Genomic DNA, 20,119 nt, shown 5'->3' on the forward strand with positions numbered 1-20,119 from the left:
GAAGCCAATGCACAACATGAAGAAAGACACAAAGTTTAGGAACATCACTGTATGAAAAGAGAACCTTGTCCAAATCTGTTATACCGTTGAAGTCAAGTCAATACATACCAGCAAAAAAATGGTATGTGTTCATTTATATGGAGGAAGAAGTTAAGAGATGCTCTGGGACATCACCAGAATGTGTTGGAGATGCTTACAATTTGAGAAAGCTTTCTTCAATTACAAAATCCCACAAAAAGGGTCACATATGCTTTCAAATGAGAAGTACATGGAGTATCCATGCATTATGTAGAAGACTGAGCTGGGGAGCAGCACAATTATAAAAAAAGGCTCTCTAATATATATTTTACACTGGACCATATTTCACAGCTCTACCGCCCATCATCATGACATGATAATGACAATATGAGAATAAAGGTGAATGGACATTTAGAAAAAATAACTTCTTAGGCACAATAAAGTAATCTTGTGGTGCCAACATTACTACAGACCTGACTTGTGATTCCAGGTCACCATCACAGACTCCCTGTAAAGTCTAAGATAACCACTTTATGTCTCAGTTATTTAGCTACAAATCTTAAGAAATGAAAATTTTAAGTATTCTTAAACTTTTAAATGCAAGGCACAAATAGATTTTTTAAAAATCTTAGTGTAAACCTTATATTCTTTTAAGGCTGTTTTTTTTAAACAAAGATATTCACATGCTTAACTGGCTTCCCCTAGGTAAAATATATTGCTATAGATTTATGTAGAGTTTTAATGGTTTACTTCTAAATTAAACAAGTTTAATTTTCCCCAATTACCAATAAGGAATTGAGTCTCATGTGCCCAAAAGACAAGCAACTTTTAAATTAAGAAGTAGGTCTATCTCTTTAGCAGGAAAATTATTCCTGCAAAAAGGCCAGTTACACACATATTTTTTTTCCATAATACTATAAGGCAGCAGTTCCCAACCTTTTTGGCCCCAGGGACCAGTTTCGTGGAAGACAATTTTTCGATGGACTGGGAGGGGGGGGGATGGTTTCGGGATGATTCAAGCGCTTCCTCTTTTTCCCGACCTTTTATTTTTTTTTCTTTGCGCCCTTTGGAGATAGCAGCCAATGGGCCTGCTTTCTTTGACAGGAGGTGGAGCTCAGGCGGTAATGCGAGCGACAGGGAGCAGCTGTAAATTCACTCGCTCGCCCACCGCTCACCTCCTGCTGTGTGGCCCGGTTCCTAACAGGCCGCAGACCAGTAGCGGTCTGTGGCCCGGGGGTTGGGGACCCCTGCTATAAGGTATTGGAATCGTGACAATAGTGATTTGAATCAGCTAATATAAACCATTCTTTGAACTTGGATCAAGGCAGAAATCAAGGTTCTCTATTTGGACTTGGAAAATAAGGAAACCATAACTAGAATCTTCTACCAAAGACCTAGGATAGGAATGCAAATGCATTTCTTCTTGGAGTACATTGTAGCCACTACAGGGCATATAAGTAAAGAGAATATCTGAAATCATACCCAAAGGAAAGAGCCAACACAAAATAAATCTTATCTACAGCGGTAATAGTAATTTACCAAGGTTTTCAAGATCTTTTCTTGTTACAAATTTATAGTCATCATAAACTGTTGTCTCTGGGTTCTCCTCCAGTTCTTCTGTCAGATTATCAAGAAATGAGCACCACTTCGGAGCAGGGCCTAAAACCTGTAGATATATTAAAGTTAGATGTGATGGCAAATTATTTTGGTGAAAGGCCAATGGCTGCTGATAGATCTCAAAATGATCGTTTCCATTTCCTCCCAAATGAGGGTGGCTCAGCTCTTTTCCACTGCTGATATCAATCTCTCTTCTGCTACCATGAGCACACAGTCACACCCAGTGAACCAAGATTAACTGAGTAAACTGTAACATGTACAATGCATTATCAAGGTGAATGTTGAAAGCCCTCTCTCCAGAGGAAAGGAAAAAGGGTATAATGGCACCTACAGAATGGAATTTTAGATGCCCCACTTCCCTTTGAATTCTATCAGTGGCAATTACGCAGGGAGAAGATAAACAAGACATTTCAAAAGAGAATAGCTGCTATCTAAACACCTTAGACTGCCCTAATCCAGAGCAAAATATATTTTATGGATGCTGTGCCTACATACGCTTCATATAATGACTAATATAACTGTAACTGAGACTATGTCAACCTGACAATATACAAGTGTCTGCACAACTTTGCTCTAGGTTGAGAAGAATATTTGTACAGATCAATAAAAACTGCCAGTATCACTTATATTGATACATGTTCACTATTTGGATGCTCCAAGTACTTCTTTGGAATTGTCAATATAAGTTTATTTTTAATATGCACATGAAAAGTTGTGGGGGAGCTAGAAATTATTAATGACAAAGTTTACACAACTGTGAATAAGAAAATCCTTAGTACAGGAACATTCAACCTGTGTTGTCAAATGCATGATTGGCACATGGCAGCTTCTTTAGCAAGAAACCTCAGTAGTGAAGTATAATTTTTCCTGATAAAACAATTTTGCTAGCTGGAGATTTGGGTTCCAATAAAGATGGATTTCATATTACTATTAAGTATAGTCCTCCAGTTATTTTTCTATCCTTCATCCACATTTCAAGGCTATGACCTGAAAACTGTAATTATAATTTTTTTCAAACACACACAGAAAACATTATTTCAGGATTAGCTATTAAATCCCCATCTTATAGTTGTGTTTGTCCATACTACTGACAGCTTCCTCATTAACCTACTTTCTAGTTTATTGAGAATAATGCTGTTAACTTATTTCCTGTCATTATAATTACAGGTAGTCCTTGCTTAGCAACTATTTGTTTAGTGATAGTTCAGACTTATGACAGTGCTGGAAAAACCAACTTACAACCAACCCTCACACTTATGACTGTTGCAAGTCACATGATCATGATTTGTACGCTTGGCAACTGGTTCACATTTATGACTACCAATGCGTTTTGTGGTCATATGGTCACCATTTTCGGCCTTCCTGGCTGGCTTCTGACAAGCAAAATCGATGGGGAACTGTGTGATTCACTTAACAACCACGTGGTTCGCTTAACACCCGTGGCGATTTGCTTAATGACCATTTTGCTTAGCAACCAAAATTCTGGTCCCAATTGTGGTCATTAAGTGAGGACTACCTGTATGCCACACTTTGTCACAGGCTTCCTTCCCTCCCCAACTAGATACACCCAAGGATTATCATTACTACCATTCGTTTTTCCCCTCTACTCTAGACAAACACAGCCCTATCAGTCTCTGTTTCCCTTCCCCATTTCTCCTCTATTGCTCTTGAGTACTTTCCCTATCAGTACTGTCAGAACAAGTACACCTGCTCTTGCCATTTTTTCCTTCAAATAAGTCTTTCCAAAATATACACATAAGGTCACATTTTCTCAACATTAGTTACACCATCATCTACTCTTTCTTCACTTAGGGCTGCCTAAAAATGAGAAAAGAGTATACGCAGGATCAACCTGCTGACTGTAGACTACAGTATTTCCAGATTGGTTCACCATCACACATTGATTTTCTACCATTTTATTTATAAGCAGAGATAGAAAGTAGAGAATTACTATTTTATCGTTCTTAGCAACTCTGAAAAGACACAGAACCCAAGTGGGCTACAGGCACCAATCTGAGTCATTGAAGCAGCGTCAGGTGAGTAATTCCGTTAAAACTGTATCTGAGAAGGAAATAGTTTAAACTCCTCCTCCACCAGAAGCTTTCTGATGCTCCTTCCTCTTCTTTTTAAAAGCATGCATGGTAAATGACAAGCCCCATTGAATTATCATTTGTTTATGGCCATTACACTGACACAGCAAACCCTGAACCTGCAGCACAGGAACCAGTCCATGTTTCTCCTCCTCTCCTTTGAGCAATCAGAAGCAAAGGAGGGAAGGGCCACTGGATTTTAAGCACCTGAACAAAAGAGAGTTTCTCCACCATGAACTTCCCAAGCAGGGGCAAGAAAGTCTGTTTCAACTAAAATGCTCTGTTCTACAAACTATTAAAGGAACTCTATTCTCCATTCTGTCTGATCACCCTCTTCAGTCTCTGTTTTTGTCTCCTTTTCCTCAAAAAGAAAGTCAGTGGACAATAATGAAATTCTGTCTAGAACTGTGGTGTGGACTATGAGCACAGTCTTAAAAATAAGGCTCCCCATGGATCTTCCTATGGACAAACAGCTTTTCTCCATGGATGTCCTGCTGCGAGATGCTGCCCACACAAAGCATGATGTGCATCATTATAATTCTGTGCTAATGTTATCGGTTGACCAGCCTAGGGATTTTTAAAATTATTATTAATCCAGACCAATTCAGTGTTATTCTTTATGTGCCACCCTTCAATATCCCAGAATCTTGTTTTGATTTCTTTCCTCTCAGTCACTGTTAATTACTATGAGGATTAGGGATAGACTTGCTTAGTCTTGTGAGCAAGTTGCTCCAAGGAAAAGAATGCATGAGAACTCCAAATAACAAGAAAGCTCTGCAAGAGATAATTTTCACTCCTTTCCTTCTTGCTGTGCATTTTTTGTTTCTTCAGGTGACCAAAGAGTTGTCTGCAACTCCTTGAACATCCCTGTGGCAAGATTCTGGTTATCTCTTATTCTGAAGCTTGTTCATTTCTAAGGCCAGATATTTAATATAGTCTGAGTCATCTGTATTACAAGAGAGAACAAATGCTAAGGGTATTCATACATACAGTGCTGGAAGAAAGTTCATGAACATTTAGAACATCCAGAATCTTGCAATACACCTACAGTGTGATGTGAGCTTCATCTAAGTCTCATTAAGAGATCAAGATATTCTGGTTAAATAAACAACAAAACAGGGCACTGTCACATCTTTTTACTGAACACACCAAGTCAGCATTCCCTGCCTTTGTTGGGGAAAAAAAATGGTGGCACCTCCTTTGGCAGCAATAGCTCAACCCAATGTCTCCTGTATCTATTGATCAATTCTTAATATCAGCTTGGAGGTATTTTGGCCCACTCTTATTTACAGAAACTGCTTCAACTCACTTCAGATTATGCCGCAACATTTCAGCTAGGTTCAGGTCAGGGCTTTGACTTGATCATTCCAAAATCTGGCTCCATTTACCTACTTAAGAGAGCTGATTATCCTAGGGCTTCACATACAATTTCCAACTAAGGAAACCAATATTAGGTCAGTATGTTCAACTAAGGGATGACACAGTACACTACTTGGGCTGGTTTGTTTAAGCAGAATTTCTTTTCTACTAATAGGATTTAGGTAAGTGTGTCACAGTACTGCAGGATTACAGACAAAGCTAAAGGTTCACAAACTTTCTGGTACTTCTCCAAAATCATCCTGCTACACATTTCTCCACAATAACCAACTACCACAGAACAGAGGTGCAGGTCAGTAGAAGCTAATTATGATGGTGGAGGCAATCGGGATTGTGTCCAGAGCAAGAACAGCCACACAAATCATACATTGCCTCACCACCTTTACATTCAGTACAAAATCTTGTATAAACAGACTCAATAGTGCTCTTCAATATTTGACAGGCATACTTAGTCCATATATTTGGGGAAAGGATCTTCTCCTAGATTTTCCCAGCTTCGAAAGGATGCATTATATTGTAGGAATATGCCAGTTTTCCCTAAATGTTTGAATGCAAAAGCAGTTGTCTATAATTTCCAAATATTCCTAGAAAAACCTTTCTTGTACCTAAGCCTACAATTACTTTGTAAAATAGCAGAAAGGCAACTGTTAAAATGGTCTTCTGGGCAAATTATCATATGTCACTAAATTAGACTGTCATATTGGTCATAGAAAGGAGCTGTCATGACAGCATCCTTTCTTTATACAGCAATTAATATCTGCCCTTCTCAGTACATAAAACTACCCAATGCCCTTTCATTTTCAAAATCTAGAGGTGGAGGTACAATTCCATCAGCTCAAGGACTTTTCATGGCATAGTGAGGATCATACTCCACAGTGGATGGGATGAGGATCTCTTTTAAGGCTCAGGGTATCTATTTGACTTTAAATCTATCCAACCACACACACACACACCAAAAAAAGAAGAAGAAGAAGGAAAAGTGAGGGGAAATTGGTCTAAATTTTCTTGGTCTTTCCAACTTTGGAAAGACTGGGAGACTGGGGCCATAAAATGGTTGCTGCAAGCCACATTTAGTTTTTTTGCTCCCCTAATCCAGTTCAACTAATGTACTCCTGACCAAAGGGATTCTATTTAAACCCAACATGATGGGAATCCCAAAGCTGCATTGGTTAGCTACTGAAGCAGTGTTTTGTTTTCACAAACACCTCTGCTGTGTTTCCTGTTCTATTTCAGGATAAATATTCAAATCGTAAAATAAGGATGTCACAACAGATGGACCAGGATTAAAAACTAAACAGATTTTTTTTTAATGGAAGAATGGAAAACACATGTCAAGCCAAGTGTATTACAAATGATGTATTCTTCCCTCCAGAGACATTTTCCAATATTCATCACCTGAGGCTATATGTAACAATACAAATGTCACACCTTCCTCACACCCAGTTCCCAACCTACTCAATGATGTGTCAAATTTGGGAAGTAAATCAATTAATAATCACATCCTATTTCTGCCCCTCTTCAACATTTTAAAGCCTCTACGCAAAATCTGAGGTCCTTGAACAGAAATCCAAAAAGTGAGCAGGGTGTGGTTCAGTTCCCTCCCCACAGCCTTCTCTGTTCTCCCCCACCCACCTACCATTCACTATCTTTTCCATGACCATTTTCCCTTTGGGAGGGTGGGCCTTGGCACACTGGAAGTAACAAGGCCCACATGAGGCCTCAGTAGCCTTGATGCTATCGCCAGACTCCCTCCCTATCTTGCCAATAAACATTAATGTTCTTTGTGACAGAGGTGGGAAATTTTTAAATCCATGGAGAACAATCATATTAACTAGTTAGTGTAATTTAGTAAAATTATTAAATCAGACTTATATATTTTCCTCACTCTACTCTCTTCTTTGTTTTAGTCCCACCTATGTTGTGAAGTGCAGCCACAACAAGCATTTCCCCTACTAGAACATTTTATGCTCCCAGAAATGTCCCCTCTCATCCAGACCCACCTTGGTCCAATCTACTACAGTCCCTTAACTGAAGTATCTGTCTTTCACATCTGCTTATCCAGCTGCTTATCAGGCACACAGAGTCTCCCCCCACACCCAACAGAGTGTCCAAATGTGTTAAAAGATTCTACAGGATGGCCACAAAATTACTTCCTGAGAGTCACACACTGGATGGTTTCCGCACCTATGCCCACACACGCGCATTTCCTTTGAGGCAACATGTTATGATGGGAAGTAGAGGATTTCCTTTGTTGTGAATAAGCCCAACATGCTACTTTTTAGATTGAAAGTACTTATCCGAAAACAGATAGGAAGCCCACATTTCCTGTTTTGTGAAGACTCAACAATTGTCTGGCAGGTTATACTTAAAAATATTGGCAGACAAACCACAGTCTTTCACTACATTACCATAAGAAGACCCAGAAAAGAGAAGATGAAATTTCTAGAGAAATAAAATAGTTAATACTATGTGTGAAATGCACAAGTAAAACAACAAGCACATTTCCTTCTAATCTTTTTTTATTTTTTTCTTTATTTTTGTTTACAGATTTTAACACCTCTTGTTGGTGACAAAAGTTCATAACTGAGTATCAACTATTTTACATGCATTTCACTGTGACAGTGTAAAAGACAAAGAATGTCTCATTAACAAGCTTCGTCCAGTTTTCTATAAGAAGTGGAAATCAAGGGGAAGTTATCAGTTAACTTCAAATGACTGTAGCAATTTTTGCAAATAAACTGTGCTATAAACAAGCTTGATTCTAATAAAAGGTGCAAAAGTAGAGTGTGACAGCAGAAAATCAAAACACAGAATTCTTTTATAGCATCATAACTGCCTTCTCTGCTCCTTCAAATAAATGCTTTATTTATTATTCAAACCATTTGCACCAGTCAACAATCCCTCAGCAATCTTTACCATACAGTATGGAGGAGGCCTGATCTCAATTATCATCCTAATCCAGGCTTTATCAGCCAGGGTTCTGTGGAACCCTAGGGTTCTGTAAGAGGTCACTAGGGGTTCCCTGGGAGATCATGGTTTACTTAAAAAATTATTTCTATGTTCAATGTTAAAGAAGTAAGTTTCATCCTTTATTTTCAGTTTAAGAACACTGTTAATGCATATATACAGGCCTACACACGAAACAAATATAATAATTTTGTAACTTGTGGCCTATATTTGAGCCTGAATGTGCAGGGGCTCCCTGAGGCCTGAAAAATATTTCAAGGGTTCCTCCAGGGTCAAAAGGTTGAGAAAGGCTGTCCTAGTATCTAAGAATCTAGCCACATCCTATTTATGAAAAAGTATTCAAGCAATGTATTCACAGGAACAGATTGCCTCTAATGGCAGCCTGCTCCCAACCCCCTTGTTAAAAGTGTAAGAGGCCCACCTGAACAGATTTTGTAACATGTATGGGGCAGAGAAGATGCAAGTGAAAGTCCTGTGATATGAGTGGAGATCCTCTTACGTAATGCTGTTTGTAATCTAAAATCAACCTGGGCCTTCCTTCAGAATGCACCCCAGATTTCTTACCCTGAATCTGGCCCAAGAACTATGATGCCTTAAAATATTTTGCCTTAATGAATTTCTCATTTGCATTATTTTGGATTGCCCAAGATGAACAACAACCTTTAGTTGCAGTGTTTTGAGGGATTCCATAGTACAGTTCTTTTTAATATTATGAGACTGGCAATCCTAAAACATTTTCAAGATTTTACAAAGTTCAGTAAACAGAAATGCATTCAGGATGTCTAAACACAACCACATCAGTAAAATTTGGCAACAAATAACATCTCCATTTTCTACATGTCTGTGTTTGCATATAATCTGAAACTTACACTGCATGGACTTAATTGTACTAGTTCTATAAGCCAAATTACTTTCTTTCTTTCTTTATTTTCTATCCTACCTTTATTATTTTTATAAATAACTCAAGGCGGCGAACATACCAAATACTCCTTCCTCCTCCTATTTTCCCCACAACAACAACCCTGTGAGGTGGGCTGGGCTGAGAGAGGGTGACTGGTCCAAGGTCACCCAGCCAGCTTCCATGCCTAAGGCGGGACTAGAACTCACAGTCTCCTGGCTTCTAGCCCAGCATCTTAACCACTAGACCAAACTGGCTCTCTTTTCATAATTCTCACACAACACCCTCTCTCCACCCAACTTAGATAACAACACAAGCTATTTGAAAAACAAAAACAAAGAGTCTTTCCACAGCAGTTTGTGAGGTGGGTTGGGAATCTGTCTTTCTAAAAAAAAATAAATCCCATGAGCATGCCTTGAGCCCTTGGCTATTAGATTAGATGATCTAAATATGCTGCAAATCAGTCTCCCTTTGAATATTTCTAGAGGTTTCAAGTAATCCTAAATGAAGCTACTAGGCTGTTATCTGATATGTGACATTCAGACCATATTATTCCGTTGTTAATCCAACATTATTACTGTTGTTGTTTTGAGCCATGAAGAGTTGTGTTTCATAAGATAGGCAGCCATGTAAGTCTTTAAAATAAATAAGTAAATAAATTACTGGCTCTCTCAATTCAAAATGCTGAGGCTAAAATTGTTTATTTCATTCATTCATTCAATTAAATTTGTTATGGCTGCCCACTTCAATAGCTTCTGTAAAGGTAAAGGTTTCCCTTGACATTAAGTCCAGTCATGTCCGACTCTAGGGGGCGGTGCTCATCTCCGTTTCAAAGCCGAAGAGCTGGCATTTGTCCGTGGTCATGTGGCCGGCATGTCTAAACGGAACGCCGTTACCTGCCCGCCGAAGCGGTACCTATTAATCTACTCATATTTGCATGTTTTCAAAGTGCTAGGTTGGCAGGAGCTGGGACTAGCAACGGGAGCTCACCCCGTCACGCAGATTTGAACCGCCGACCTTCCAACCAGCAAGCTCAGCAGCTCAGCAGTTTAAGCCGCAGCACCCCCGTGTCCCAATAGCTTCTGGATGGCTTACAAAATCCAAAACATGGTTAAAAAGGGTTAAAAACATAAACAAGGCAGCCTGTACTAAAAACAGCCACAACAATAAAAATATGACAGGCCCCTCCTAAACACAGGCCTGGGAACAAAGCCAGGTTTTAAGGGCTTTCTGGGACCCCAGGAGAGTGGGCACCATTCATATCTCTGGGAGGATGCTATTCCACAGGACGGTGGCAGCAACAGAGAAGGTACACTTCCTTGGTCCCACAAGATGCCAATGTTTAATACGAGGGACCTGGAGCACATCCACTTTGCCTGAATGTACTGGGTGGGCAGAAACAATCTGAGATAGGCGGTCCCTCAAATAACCAACCCCTAAAATGATTTGATAGTGGTCTCTCTAGATCATGTTCCTGTGAAAAGTGGGATGTTAGATAGAGACTTCTGGTTGTGATCCTACATTTTTCAATTCCTTCCCCATAGGTCCAATAAGCTATATTCAATGTCAAAATAAACAATGGATGGTCTTGACAAGATCAACCACAGAAAGCCCCGATTTGCATGCATCTCTAGATCTCCTCTCAGGAGCAGCAGCAAAAAAAGAGAATAGAAGCTTCCAATTTGTTTTTGATTAAGAGATGGGGAAGTGCATGAGCCCAAAGTATGCTTTTCATTTCCATTACAACTAACTCATGGTTGCTAAGCAGCTGTTCATTATAACTGACTATCAATCAGCTGTATCATTGGTTTCAACTTATCTTATTAATTTTTTTGTTTTGAGCCCAGACCTAACAGTAGGGCAGACTTCAGGTGCTCCTAATTTTGAACTGAAATCCCATTCTTTCTCCCTCTTCCAGTGGATTTCCCACTGTTGCTTACGCAAAATTGAATTGCCAAGACTAAATTCAGCATCTGAGGATTGATTCAAAATGGGATAATACTAGGTAAATTCTCCCTTGAGCTTTACTCCTCATGAGTTCAAGATCATACCCATATTCTTGGCAATAGCACAGAACTGGTCTGCTTTTGCATTTTTCCAAGTTTTTTTTTCCAATTTCCCAGTCTAACTGCAGCTCTGGGATCTTCTAGTGATCTCCCACTGTAGTACTAACTAGATACCACCTTGCTTAGATCAGCTAATGGAGGTACTGCCATCATCAAAAGACTAGTTCAGTGAAATAAACTAAGCTGCATAATTTCAATGGGATGGGAATGAAAAGCATGCATGAAGTGCTACTGCTGCTTCCTTTTCAACAGCAAGTATAACTCATGCATTGAAATACATGTGCAACAACTTTAATTGAATGCCAACATTAAAAACAAAGAGTACAGGCCTATTCTACCATGTTCAGAGACAAAACAGCAAAGATCACTTTAAAATCCCATGTTACTTACTGGAATGTAGTAGATGTTCATTTTAGGGGCTTCGTTGGCTGTGAACAGCATTCCTGCAAATCGAAAAAATCAAAACGGTTGATCTCAAATGCAGAACTTTTCCTCCATTTTTTACTTTGAGGAGATTGAACTCACTAAGACTATTAGCGGGAACAAAGCTGAAATATCATGCATTGCAAAACAAAGCTGAAATATACGTTGCAAAGCCATTTGCAAAAAGAAATTAAACAGTCCCACTGATACACTAGCAACTCTAGCTCAGACAGAAGAACATTTACCCCAGAGCAACCAGAAGTAATTATCTTTTTCTCCCAACTTTCAACATGCACTTTTCACCCAATCAAATGCACGTGCAGATTACTTAAGAGAAAACCCTAGCTTTTCAGTATCAGTCCAATACTCAGTACAGCACAGGTATTTGACCAATGAGAAATTGTTCTTCTTCTATAATTCTGTAAGCTGCCCGGAGTCACCATGTGTGAGTTGGGTAGCCTTATAAATTTTTTAAATAAAATAAATAAATAAATAAATATTGACAGTAGTGGAGCAGGAGACAACATTCTGTTTAGGTTTAATTATTAGCAGTGTCCATTATTTTATCTTGGATATTATACTGGCAGCCAGGTTCTAACAGCCAAGAAGCTTAGAACAAATCTGGGTTTTTGAGTTTTGCATTATCCCATATAGTTGACTTCTAACAATAGTAAGAGGTATGTTCCAATTAATACCCCCAGACCTAATCCTTGAATATGGGGAAAGGAATTGCCATCCTATAGCCAGATGGGGTTAAGATCATCTTTGCATGCACACCCTGTTCTGGGATTTAAAACAAGATGTCCAACATTTCTTCATTAAACACTTTTCTGTCCTCCTTCCTCCTGGACAAACAAGTTAATAATAAAAGCAAGAACACCAATCTAACCACAGCACTCACAAAGAATTTATTATGACCATCCATAATAACTTCCATATATTGCAGTAAAGATGCAAGCAGTAAAAATCCATAGCTTCCTGTGAGCACTCTGATTAAGCTCTGCCACTCCCATCAAATGAGATCAACTTCCCGCAGAGATTCTCACAGATTTAGTGTGACTATCTGCAGGACCCTGGCTCAGGTGGAAATCGACATGTATACAACTGTATGCGGCTGCCAGCAGGAAGCCAAGATTGTCTGAGTGACTTTGGGGAAGGGAGGGGCAGGGCTTAACTACAGCATGAGGACTCCAGGTTTTTGACCATATGATTGGGGCTCCAGGTGTACCCTATTTAAAGCATATAGGTCTTGTATTTCTATTTTCCCATTAAAAAAGTAAATGGGAAAATAAAGATGCTTTATTTTCCTTAGACTAGAAAAGTAAAGATGCTTTCTTCCCTTAGACTAGAAAGAGAATATCATGGGCTCCTTGACTGAGTGTAGTTTTTTTTAAAAAAGCTGCCAGAATGTCTTTTTAAATTACCTTAAACCAATGAAAACAAGGAAGAATCTCTACTATTCCTCACTCCAATATGAGCTTAAATCCGGAACAAGCCATGAACCTGAGAAAAAGGTGTATTCATGCTGTGGTGGGACCTTTTCTTTTTGTCAGTGGCAGATTTCTCCCAGAGCAGCACTACAAAGAGATGACCTTACAAAATATTTCTCCAGCTGGGTGCCCACCCAGCCACAAGCTTCAAACTCTCAGACTGGTACTTATAATAAATCAGGAAGGCATCATGCTGGAGGAGGCTGCAGTATGACAAGCATAGGGGATAAGTCAGGCAAGAGATACAGGAGCATACGAATGCCAGCAGGTTGTAAAGGAGTCTACAGAGAGAAATACTGCAAATGGAAGAATCCAGCTGGATTCAGAGCCGTTCTTCTGCTGTAACAAAAGCAGCCTTAAAAGTAAAAAGCACTCTTCCCTGATGCTGGGATCCTCAGTGTGATACTGGGGCATCAATCTTTCCATGAAACCTTCATGGTCTCCACTAAGCCTTTGTCCCACTCTGTTTTTCCATTGATTTAAAGATTCATTTGTTTTTAACAAATGTAAAAGAAAGCTCTTCAACAAAGGATCGTTACCTTGTCGTGGTGCTGGAGCTTGAGCACCTCAATGATGCCATGAGCTAAACCATGAAGGGCCACCCAAGACGGGAAGGTCATGACAGAGAGGTCAGATTAAATGCGATCCCTGGCGAAGGTAATGGCAACCCACCCCAGTATTCTTGCTGTGAAAACTAAATGGATCAGTACAACCAGAGATATGTTGGTATGCCATTGGAAGATGAGACCCCCAGGTCGGAAGATGGTCAAAATGCTACTGGGAAGGAACAGAGGATGAGTTCAACTAGCCCCAGACGTGATGACGCAGCTAGCTCAAAGCTGAAAGGACGGCTAGCGGCCGACGGTGCTGGTGCTGAATGGCGAATCCGATGTTCTAAGGATCAACACACCATTGGAACCTGGAATGTAAGATCTATGAGCCAGGGCAAATTGGATGTGGTTATTGGTGAGATGTCAAGATTAAAGATAGACATTTTGGGCGTCAGTGAACTGAAATGGACTGGAATGGGCCACTTCACATCAGATGACCACCAGATCTACTACTGTGGACAAGAGGACCACAGAAGAAATGAAGTAGCCTTCATAATTAATAGTCAAGTGGCTAAAGCAGTGCTTGGATACAATCCAAAAAATGATAGAATGATCTCAATTCGAATTCAGGGCAAGCCATCTAACATCACAGTGATCCAAATATACGCCCCAACCACAGATGCTGAAGAAGCTGAAGTAGAGCAGTTCTATGAGGATCTGCAGCACCTACTGGACAACACGCCTAAAGGTGATGTTATTTTCATCACGGGAGACTGGAATGCTAAGGTGGGCAGTCAAATGACACCTGGAATTACAGGTAAGCATGGCTTGGGAGAACAAAACGAAGCAGGACATAGGCTGATAGAATTTTGCCAAGACAACTCACTCTGCATAACAAACACTCTCTTCCAACAACCTAAGAGACGGCTTTATACATGGACTTCCCCAGATGGACAACACCGAAATCAGATTGACTACCTCCTTTGCAGCCAAAGGTGGCGGACATCTATACAGTCGGTAAAAACAAGACCTGGAGCTGACTGTAGTTCAGATAACGAACTTCTTCTTGCACAATTTAGGATCAGACTAAAGAGATTAGGGAAGACCCACAGATCCGCTAGATATGAGCTCACTAATATTCCTAAGGAATACGCAGTGGAGGTGAAGAATAGATTTAAGGGACTGGACGTAGTAGATAGGGTCCCGGAAGAACTATGGACAGAAGTTCGCAACATTGTTCAGGAGGTGGCAACAAAATACATCCCAAAGAAAGAGAAAACCAAGAAGGCAAAGTGGCTGTCTGCTGAGACACTAGAAGTAGCCCAAGAAAGAAGGAAAGCAAAAGGCAACAGTGATAGGGGGAGATATGCCCAATTAAATGCAAAATTCCAGAGATTAGCCAGAAGAGATAAGGAATTATTTTTAAACAAGCAATGCGCAGAAGTGGAAGAAGACAATAGAATAGGAAGGACAAGAGACCTCTTCCAGAAAATTAGAAACATCGGAGGTAAATTCCAGGACAAAATGGGTATGATCAAAAACAAAAATGGCAAGGACCTAACAGAAGAAGAAGAGATCAAGAAAAGCTGGCAAGAATATACGGAAGACCTGTATAGGAAGGATAACAATATTGGGGATAGCTTTGAAGGTGTGGTCAGTGAGCTAGAGCCAGACATCCGGAAGAGTGAGGTTGAATGGGCCTTAAGAAGCATTGCTATAACAAGGCAGCAGGAGATGACGGCATCCCAGCTGAACTGTTCAAAATCTTGCAAGATGATGCTGTCAAGGTAATGCATGCTATATGCCAGCAAATTTGGAAAACACAGGAATGGCCATCAGAGTGGAAAAAATCAACTTATATCCCCATACCAAAAAAGGGGAGCACTAAAGTATGTTCAGAGGGGACGCGGTGGCGCTGCGGGTTAAACCGCTGAGCTGCCAATCGGAAGGTCGGCGGTTCGAAACTGCGCGGCGGGGTGAGCTCCCGTTGCTAGTCCCAGCTCCTGCTCACCTAGCAGTTCGAAAACATGCAAATGTGAGTAGATCAATAGGTACTGCTTCGGCGTACGACGTTCCGTGTCGTCATGCTGGCCACATGACCCAGAAGTGTCTACGGACAACGCCGGCTCTAAGGCTTAGAAACGGAGATGAGCACCGCCCCCAAGAGTCGGACACGACTGGACTTTACGTCAAGGGAAACCTTTACCTTTTTAAAGTATGTTCAAACTATCGAACAGTGGCGCTCATTTCACATGCCAGTAAGGTAATGCTCAAGATCCTGCAAGGTAGACTTCAACAATTCATGGAGCGAGAATTGCCAGATGTACAAGTTGGGTTTAGAAAGGCTGAGAGAAGGAAGATCGATGCTTTTGAACTGTGGTGTTGGAGGAAAATTCTGAGAGTGCCTTGGACTGCAAGAAGATCAAACCGGTCTATACTCCAGGAAATAAAGCCAGACTGCTCACTTGAGGGAATATTAAAGGCAAAACTGAAATACTTTGGCCACATAATGAGAAGACAGGACACCCTGGAGAAGATGCTGATGCTAGGGAGAGTGGAGGGCAAAAGGAAGAGGGGCCGACCAAGGGCAAGGTGGATGGATGATATTCTAGAGGTGACGGGCTCGTCCCTGGGGGAGCTAGGGGTGTTGACGGCCGACAGGAAGCTCTGGCGTGGGCTGGTCCATGAAGTCACAAAGAGTCGGAAGCGACTAAACAAATAAACAACAAAACAACAAAAGAAAGCTGGCACAGTGACAAGAAAAGCATCAGTCTGCAGAATCTCTGCATTTCCAAGAATGCCCCTGGATTCCAAATAGATCCCGTAAGTATTCTTAGAAAATATAAATGGTGGTTGTTTACAAGTCAATGCTCTCCTTAGGGTAAAAAAGAAGAGAGGGAGGAAAGGTTAAATTGTGTAGCAGAGAGCTTCTTGAATAGATGGGACAGTAGACTACAAATATACACACATGTCTTCTGGTAAATCACACCCATCACATCAACTATTTTGTGCATAGGTAAGCCGGCAACACTATGCCAGCCATTTCCTCTGAGGGCCAACATGCTCTCAAAACATCAGTTGTAACTGCTGGCTTAAGGTGGGGGATTCCTGCACAAATGAAAGGGTACTTCCGAGTTCAAGTCATGCTGGAGAAGGGGGATTCACAGTGAATATAAATTAGATGCATATAATGGAAAACATTAAAACCTATTTTAAAAAAGTAAATGAATCTTGGAACTTTTGTTTGAACTTGTTAATTTTAATCATCCCATCAAAACACACCTTTGAAAATAGAGCAGGCTTAATCCAGTAACATGGGAAAAAAATCAGGCTGCTTTGAATAATCTCATTAGTAAAAGAGAATGCATGGTGACACTGTTAAGAAATCAAACATCATAGATGATTGACAATGAAATTTTGGAATGGAGGAATAAAATGATCAAGTTCTAACATGACAGTATTTTTAATGGGAAATGAAGGTTTTGGAATTTAGAAATGAACTGATTAAAAACATCTATGCAGAATAATTACGAAGTATATGTCTACTTGCACAGTATACCTCAAACTCATCACCTCTTGAATTGAATAGCCTTTTAGGCCAACACAACCAGGTCTATATCCAATCGTCATAGAGGATTCAGTATACAGTATAGCCTGTAAGAGCAGAAACATTCCAAGGCTGGTTAAAATCGCTAAGAATTCCAAAATGGTCAACAGATGCTTCAGTTGTTAAATACCGTCATAGGAAAAGTGAAAGGGGTCACCTCCTTCCAAATTCTCAAGAAGTCATCTAACAGTGGCCAGCCAGGAAAGCGATGAGCCCAGGTAAGAGTGGCATGGTTCTCACCTGGCTGACCAGAAAATCCGGACATTATTTTCTACTTACCTGAATTAGGGTACAGGCAAACATCATTAATATTATGTTCAGGTTCTATGGAGGTAAATATTTTCCCCTGAAAAAGGAAGGCGCACAATTCTTAATAAATGCATACAAAGGAAGTATCAGCCAAAAAAGTCAGACACCTATCTAGAGCTGAAGGTAATGCAAAGAATGTCATACACGTAGTCCTCAACTTACGACCAATCGTTCAGCGACCGTAGTTACTGGATCAAAGTTACTGCAGCACTGAACGAAGGGACTCATGACAGTCCCTGAAGTTATGGCCACTGCAGCACCCTCATGGCCATGTGACCAAAATTCGGGCACTTGACAACCCACCTGCACTTACAACCACAGGGTCACTTCAACTCCCCCACCAGCCTGTCTCCCCCATCTATGTCCTTTTGACCCCCTGCTACCCTGTACTCCGCTGCCCCAGCTGACCTTTGCCATCTTCTTGCTCCCACTGCTGATGAGCATGCCTGGCCTGGCCCTTTGCGAGGCAGCTGCTGGCCACACAAGGCTTTCTTCCCCAGGTCACGCACGGCAGTTTCCTTGTGAGACCTGGGGAAAATGTGCTCAGCAGCAGTACGGTGCAAAAGGACTTCTTGGTGCGAAGGGCCAGGCTGGGCGTGCCTTGTCAGCAGCGGGAGCAAGAAGACAGTGAAGGTCAGCTGGGGTGGCAGAGCACAGGGCGGCAGGGGTCTCCGAGTGCAGAGTGGTGAGGGCAACTGGGACCGGGCTGGGCGGCTGAGGCTTCCAGGGGCAAATGCAGTTCAGGAGCTTCTTGCAGCCCCAGAGCTAGGGCGCACCAAGAAGCCCCTGAGCCGCAGCATGGCAAGCAGCCCCAGAGCCACACCGTTCTGAGGTTGCTTGCCGCCCCACAAGGCAGGTGCAGGGCAGCCAAAAGGGCCAAGATAGGTGGGTGGGGGGAGCTGGAGGCAGCCCCTTACCTTACTAAGGCTCGGGGCTGGGAGGGACCAACCCCGGAATGGCTTGCATTAGGGTGGGTCCTTGGCTAACAATTGGTGGAACTCGCTTAACAATGGCAACGGGGAGTGCCGGGATTGCTGTTGCTAAGCAATCCAGTCACATGACATCACGCTTTATGACCGCATTGCTTAATGATGGAAATTCTGGCCCCAATTGTGACCGTAAGTTGAGGACTACCTATAGAACAGGATTCTCCAGACAATAATTCTATTATCGGCAGAATATTGTTATTACCTTAGTATTGCTAATATTAATCTGGAAGTTTGTGAAGTTAAACAGAACAATCTCATTATTGTTTCAGCATAGACCTGGTTCACAGTCTTGATTCCACTAGGCTATTGCAGAGATTGGATACATTTAACAGGAGTGAAAATATTCTCCAATAACCAGCATCTCCTAGACTGAGTATATCTCTGGCATGTAACATATAAAGAAAGCTCTTGCCCCATTGAAAAACCAACACCACTTAATACATTCTAAATCAACAGTGTTGGGTTCACTGGATATACTTCATACTGTAGCACATTTTCTTGTGTAACTGTATATCAAACTTACAAATTAGCTAGAAAATATTATGTTCACACATATCATTACATTTTAGAGCTGTTACCTAATTAAAAACAGAGCTAGTCTGGTGTAGTGGGTAAGGCACCAGGCTAGAAACTGGGAGACCGTGAGTTCTAGTCCTGCCTGAGGCACAAAGCCAGCTGGGTGACCTTGGACCAGTCACCCTCTCTCAGCCCTGGGAAGCAAGCCAGGGCAAACCACTTCTGAAAAAAACCCTGCCAAGAAAACTGCAGAGAGCAGTCCAGGGAGCCCGCCAGGTGTCAACACTGACTTGAAGGCACAAAAATAAAATAAAATAATAAAACAAAACAAAACAAAACAAAATAGCAACCTCCTCCAATTAAAACTCCTTAATCTTTAGATCAATTGCATTTTCATGAATTCCTTATTTATATAAGAGTTCTGAAAGGGAAAAAAAACACTTATTTTACATAAGCAGAAACAATTTTGCTAACATTGTATTTACAGCTTTTGTAGGTACTTGTATTATTATTAATAAAGACACTTTACTAACTGAGCAGAATGTTTGAATTAATTAACTAATTCCTCAAAAGTTGCGCCTTATTCATTTGAAAATGTACCTTTGGGCCTAAAAAATAGTTTTCAAAGAGGCCTACTATATATCAAATTAAAAATGCAAAACATTTCCTTGATTGCTGATGTATACTTCCCTCCCATAAAGCCAATCAAATGATCTCTGTGTTACCAGATTCTCTTCATTACTCTGATTTACATCTAAAGCATATATAGTTCCCATTTTTTAAATGCCCATGTTCTATCTGCCTGGCTTATGAAGGACTGAAATAAAAAGCAAAAGCTTTGTACACTGTACTTTTTGGTAATGAAGGATTTCTATAGGGTTTCTGGAGGAAAGGGGGGTTTCCCTTGACGTAAAGTCCAGTCGTGTCCGACTCTAGGGGGCGATGCTCATCTCCGTTTCTAAGCCTTAGAGCCGGCGTTGTCCGTAGACATTTCCGGGTCATGTGGCTAGCATGACGACACGGAACGCCGTTACCTTCCCGCCGAAGCAGTACCTATTGATCTACTCACATTTGCATGTTTTCGAACTGCTAGGTGAGCAGGAGCTGGGACTAGCAACGGGAGCTCACCCCGCCGCGCAGTTTCGAACCGCCGACCTTCCGATCGGCAGCTCAGCGGTTTAACCCGCAGCGCCACCGCGTC

General features: G+C 41.1%; 1 protein-coding gene across 1 annotated transcript in view; it reads right to left on the minus strand.

Moving 5' to 3' along the window:
* NOL10 (nucleolar protein 10) overlaps positions 1 to 20,119 on the minus strand; it is a 50,607-nt gene that overhangs the window by 10,519 nt on the left and 19,969 nt on the right. The window contains exons 12-14 of the mRNA XM_063314541.1: positions 17,384 to 17,450; positions 11,424 to 11,476; positions 1,558 to 1,684 (exon numbers count right to left, since the gene is read on the minus strand). Of these exons, the coding sequence (XP_063170611.1) occupies positions 1,558 to 1,684; positions 11,424 to 11,476; positions 17,384 to 17,450 (247 nt within the window). The remainder of the gene's footprint in view (positions 1 to 1,557; positions 1,685 to 11,423; positions 11,477 to 17,383; positions 17,451 to 20,119) is intronic.

The sequence above is a fragment of the Candoia aspera genome, chromosome 1 (assembly GCF_035149785.1).
Source record: "Candoia aspera isolate rCanAsp1 chromosome 1, rCanAsp1.hap2, whole genome shotgun sequence".
Lineage (NCBI taxonomy): Eukaryota > Metazoa > Chordata > Lepidosauria > Squamata > Boidae > Candoia > Candoia aspera.